This window comes from Tursiops truncatus, chromosome 6 (genome assembly GCF_011762595.2).
Source record: "Tursiops truncatus isolate mTurTru1 chromosome 6, mTurTru1.mat.Y, whole genome shotgun sequence".
Taxonomy (NCBI): Eukaryota; Metazoa; Chordata; class Mammalia; order Artiodactyla; family Delphinidae; genus Tursiops; species Tursiops truncatus.
The window spans coordinates 6151824-6157823 of NC_047039.1; the positions used below are offsets into that span (position 1 = coordinate 6151824).

Consider the following 6000-nt stretch of genomic DNA (forward strand, 5'->3'; position numbering starts at 1 on the left):
ACCTCAGCATTACCATCAGCCCCAGGAGGGAAGGGGCGGGTGAGCTCAGCGCACAGCCTCCTTCTCCAGAATCTGCTGCCTCGCCCGTGAAAGGAGAGCTCCTGCCAGCTGCCCTGGGGTCCAACGGCAGCCAGTGAAGCGGGGGATGAGGAAAATGGGCAGGAGAAGTCAGCAGCCCTCTCGTGTGTACGGAAAGTGAAATCCACAATAAACCTGGGAGACTTGGAAGAGAGCAGAGGAGAGGAGGGAGCCTAGGTATTAGATGTAGCTCTGTGTTTACACTGAAAGTGGAAACATGCAAACGAGGCTTGGGGCCGCCTTCCTCCTTCCTTATTCTTCCTTCCTTCACAGACACCTAACTATGCAAACATCCGGGTCCGAAAGCACGTTAAATATTGGTTAGCAACCAGTGTAACCCAGAGATGCTGACGTGGGATGCCTAAAAGCTGAGTCTAACACTCCTCAGTTAAAGAAAATAAGCAGATCCTCTAAATGTTTCCCAAGCTAAGTAATAAAACACAACTTGTTCCTAAAATCTCAGCAGTGATCTGGGGATGTTTTTACATGTTATTGGCCCTTTTCTTTTTAATGCATAGACACTATAAGAGACAAAAGCATTTATTGCTACTTGAGGAAAGATCCCTTTCTCGTAGCACTGGCTTCCTTCTCCCTGCTTGCACAATACAAAGCCGTGTGTATTAACAGAGGCTATTCACATAACGGGCTTGTTCACCACTTAAACTCTGTGCCCTGCTAGCACCTTCATTCACAGAGCCGTTCTCTTTATCACACACTGAGCTAACACTGCCTCCCTCCGCTTTACAAAAGGCAGGGAGCTGCATCCCAGGAAGAGCAGCGATGCCGATAAAGGGGTCGGGAAGAGGCAGAAGCTCAGATTTGAGCCTGTGCTTGGAGGTTCTGCCTGCGCACTGTGGACCCCCGGTCCCGAGTTCATCCTGGTTCCCGGTCCTCTGGTATTTGCCTTTCCCAGTACCAGGGTAGGGAAGATGATGACTCTTCTGGTCCTCTGGGTGTGTGTGCGAGGCTGCGGTGGTGTCTACTGCGGACTAAATTACCATTTCCGTATGCATCCCTCTCCCCAGACAGCTAGATTAGTAGCCACTTGACAAGCAACCTCATGTACTTTTCATCTTCAAAACCCGAGGGTGTAACAAAATGCTTACCACAGAGCAGGCAATGAATGGATTATACTTTTTAAAAGTCCATGAATGAATGAATTCTTTGTTTCTGGCTGAATCTGCTTGGAGGGCCCACGTTGCGCCCACGGTTCCTAGGAAACCACATTCTGTGTGGCAACCCCACCTCCTGTTGTTTGATTTGGGAGGTGGTCTATTTATTTTCACACTCTGGGTAGGTACTGAAGTATCAGCAGGGTTATTTTACTTTCTCTTTATAGTTTGGGTTCCAAGCATTCACCATGCATGATATCAGTCTTGTCTTTTCTTTCCGATCCCTGCAGGACAGAACATTATTCCATCCTGTGAGTAACAGCTGCATGGATTGCAACCCAGCAGAGAAGAAGATTTTCATGGCCAGATGTGACCCTCTCTCCGAGACTCAGCAGTGGATTTTTGAACATATTAATATGACTGTTTTAGAAAAATTTAACTACCATGCCAGCTCCTAGAAAGAAAAAAAGGAAGAAACAGTGATCACCTACAGGTTATAAAAACTAAATTTTAGCCAGTCTCTGGGTCAAAGGAGTCAGGAATAACATTTCCTAGATCCAGGAAGTCTGGTTTAAAGATATGTAGATGCCACGTCAAAGTAGGTTGTCCCGAAGAACTTCCTGCACCTGAGGAACTTGGCTAAGAACCTCACCAGCTGCTTCTGAGAACTTGAGCAGTCCCCTTGCTGGCCAAGGGCAAAGATGATTTAGGTACTTTTGCAAACAACCGCTGAGTTAATGAATCCTAGCATTTCTCAGGTCAAATCCTGCAGTAGTGAGTAGCTATGAATGGATCCTCTTAAGCGGGTGGGTGGGGTGCAGGTGAAGGGCATGACCACTCCGACGACCTGTCGCAGGTTTAGAACGGGCCATTCTGCGACTCGAATGGTGAAACGTGCTGCAGATGATTCTAGAGTGCTCATACCATTCTGTGTTCTTGTTTTATTTTGCAATGAGGGTGTGCTATCTGAGACTTCAATTACATCATGAAATGGACTTGGAGTGTCTCCATGCCTTCATTGACGTCTGCCATTCTCCTTTCACAGCGGAGGGAACTTAACTGGTCCTAAAAGTTCGCGCTCCGTAAATTAGCCGAAGTTCTAATTCAGTGCCCTTGTATGAATCCAGCCAAAAAACAAACACGAAAAACCATGCTACCAAGTTACTCCAAAGAGAAAGGTTTCACAGAAGCAGCAAAACCATGTAAGGTTTAAGGAGAGGAATTTTACTTTTCTATTACTTTTCTATTATTTTTAGAATTTTAAAAGTCTGATGTTTGTCCAGTCACAGTTTTATTAAGGAAGGACATGGAGTGAGGTTGATGTAATTTGTTTAGGAGATTCTGAAATCCAAATAAATCTACACTCCAAGTGATGTGGAAATGGCTTAGTACATTTCAGTTATACATGATCAGTGCCGGGGACATAGAACTGGTTGGGTTTTGCTCTCGGCTGGGGTTTTTTGTTTATTTGTTTTATATCGTAGGTATGAAGGATGCTTTAGTTTTCCTTGGAAGCACATTGAAGGAATTTCCATTAATAAAGTGCTTCTGACCCCATTTTCTATTAACAGGACAAGATTTCAGGGATGATTAAAAAACTAAATGGAACATTTAATCCTTAAAAGAACTTTTTTTTTTTTACTTTTCAATAACAATGGGGGTGGGGGAGGCATATACAGGGATGAGTATACAGGAATATACAGGAATGGATATATAGAGGAAAGAATGATGTTTGTTTTATATATATATTTCTCAAGTCTTTTTCAGGTAGAACAAAGTTTTTATTTTGCTTTTGTTGTTTTCTTTCAACTCGCTTTTCATATTAATAAAAAATAGATATATTGTCTTGGATATAAAAACATTGAATTTTAGAACTGGGAAGACACTTAGAATCCAATCCCTTTGTTTTTACAGATGAATAGCGAAAGCCCAGAGGAGAGTGGTCCTAATTCCTGGCAGGGCGGATGGGTCTTCCAACGCCTGGTGCCCAGTGCTTTTCTTCCTGTGTTGCCTCTTCTGTTATCCAAGAAGGTTCTGGTTTCTACTCTGATTTAACTAGAAATGTTCAGTCCCTAGATGAGAATAATATGCCTGCCTGGGGCTGCCCACAAGAGAAGCATTCACGTTCAGAAGCTTTAACATGTGAAACCTCTTCGCGTAAATGTTCATGATTTTGTTCTCTCCTTCAAACCTAATCAAAATGTCCAGTTAAACGGCCCTGCTAATAGGTGGGGAAGAGTTATTTCGTTATCTTTACTGATTTTTCAAGCATACTTTTGAAAAGCTATTCCATTTAAACTGACAGTCGCAGAGATTTTTGTGTGTGTGTAGGTCAAGCGGTCTTGAGGCTTCCACGATGCATAGCGGAGAAAATCAATAGTGAGGAATTAACCTGTGTGCTGAACAATTCCAGAGAGTGGGTGAAGATTTATCTCAAGCGTTCAGACAGCAATCTGGTTGTAGAATGAGATGAGCCTATAAAAACCCACATTATGTCACTAAACAGTTGACTGCTGTTTACAGTTCCACCGAAGAGCCAGCCCCAGGTTTTGCACCCCGGAAAGCCCAGATTTGCAGTATGCGAGGGTCCTCTCATCCTGGGAAAACGCATCCTTTGGGTGTGACAACCAGGATCTGATCTCAGAGGGCCCTGTCTCTTACTTTGGCTAGAAGGATATAATTTAAAAAATAATTAAAAATTTTCAAGAGAAGCCTGAGACATGAAAGCCAAAATGAAAACCTCAAACTGCCAAGTAATTGTTAGATGTGTGCAAAGTGGGAACATCCAAACAGAATCAAACAAAGCCAGGCAGGAGGGCCTGGCACTGCAATAAACATGTCCAAGGAGGTTTCCCAGTACCACCAAACGGCGGGACTCCGCTTACTTGAAATACCGCTATGGCCATTCTGAAAAATAGAAAATTGCATATGTTTTTGCATTTATTCGGCAGAAGGACTGAACAGTCGTCAGAGAGATTCTCTTTCCTGGAAAGAACACGATTTAGAAATGGCGCCTCAGAGTTCTGACCCGCCCTTTTATCAGAATGAGAAGAAAACTAGCAGAAAGTTCATCCGGCCCTGGAAATTGCTGCTTCTCCAGAATAAGAAATGGTTTTGCCAGAAGTTAGAAAATAGTTAATTTTTCAAATCCCTTCTATGCATTTACTGAGAAAAGGCTGTGCTGGAAAACAGTTGTGAACTAACTGTGGGATTTATGTGTGCTCCAAGGTTGGATTAATACCATGGCAATAACAATGACTGGCTTCTAGGTCTAGTGCTATTTAGTTTAAAATATTAACATGATCACATGACTGTTTTGAAATGTATTCATGATAACAGAGGCCTCAGTGGATAATGCCAGTTCCAGGATTATTTTGTGAATTGGTTACATAGAGCGTTATACAACAGCAGTGTAACACGTAACGAAAATGGATGTACAGTCAATGAAAGAGAGTGTTAGGCCCATTCTGTTCACAGTCTAGCAAAACACTTGATGCGGTGTCCTTTAGGGGCAATTATATGTTTTTTTAAAAAGCAGCCAGGGGACTTCCCTGGTGGCACAGTGATTAAGACTCTGCGCTCCCAATGCAAGGGGCCCGGGTTCAATCCCTGGTCGGGGAACTAGATCCCCCATGCATGCTGCAACTAAGAGTTCGCATGCCACAGCTAAGGAACCCATGAGCTGCAACTAAGACCCGGCACAACCAAATAAATAAATTTTAAAAAGCAGCCAGAAAATAAAGGGCATGTAAATATCTCTTTTGTGCTTCTTGCCCTCACATGAAAAACTTCTATTTCAATTCCTTCATAACTCCAATAACTTCATTATCTCCACAATGAAGAAGTAAAAAGGAATCTCTTATTGGAAAGACTGGCATATAAACTTTACGTCAGACACATCAAAAGAGCCAAGGACACTTGGATGACAAAGCCGACTGTCCAGTGAGAAAAGGCCATGCCCACCTCTGGGTGACATCACACATCTGAGGACCAGAACAGCATTGATGGGAAGCCTGGGACATTCCTTCTGCTTTTGACTTCCCATCTGAAGTGCTACAGACTCTTTCCCAGGAGTGGACAGTGCCCCAGCCTCCAAATGCTGCCGGGTCACCTTATGCAGAAGTTAGAGTCTTCCTAATAATACGAGGTTCTTGTGAACATTGATTTATCCCTGGGACCCCTTTAGGAATATCTCCTGAGGCCTCTTCCCCTGGCAGGGATATAGGGTGGAAGTACACTTTCATAAGCAGCTGCTGGAGATAAAGAAAGAGGGCATTTTATATAAATCCTGGGAGACAACACCTCAAAGGGAAAATATTTCTCAGTGATACCCTGAGATTCTGGGAGTAAATGCAAACGGCAAGAGGTAGTCTGTATCTCTAGACACGGGTGCCCATCACCCCCTGCGTTCACTCCATCACCAGGTGCTGCCCTGGCCATCCTAACTCTCACACGACACCACCAGCTGTAATTACTCTCCACGTGTGCCACCGTGGCAGGAACACTGAAGAGTGACAAGTGGCCAGTCCTCCCATGCCGCCGACCTTGGAAGATTGCTCTTTGATTTATGTCTGGAGCCTTTGTTGGAGGCCCGGGAGCTGTTTGCGACTCTATTTGGTAGACTTGACATTGGCTCGGAGCTTTTATCACAGTTACTCATCTCCGCGCTTGACACGTCAGGCTGGTGCGTCCGGTACCGCGGCTTCTCAGCAGACGATAGCTCAGGCACGTGTGCGATGCTTCAGAGAAACCTGGGGACATTTCTTCTGTCCCTCCGGCCTGAAGTGGCCCCCTTCAGCTCACCACAAGA

The 6000-nt window shown here is 44.3% G+C and overlaps 1 protein-coding gene across 1 annotated transcript in view; it reads left to right on the plus strand.

The window, feature by feature from the left end:
- GALNTL6 (polypeptide N-acetylgalactosaminyltransferase like 6) overlaps positions 1 to 1648 on the plus strand; it is a 1145577-nt gene extending 1143929 nt beyond the window's left edge. Inside the window, exon 12 of the mRNA XM_033857546.2 lies at positions 1481 to 1648. Coding sequence (XP_033713437.1) covers positions 1481 to 1648 — 168 coding nt within the window. The remainder of the gene's footprint in view (positions 1 to 1480) is intronic.
- The last annotated feature ends 4352 nt before the right edge of the window (positions 1649 to 6000 follow it).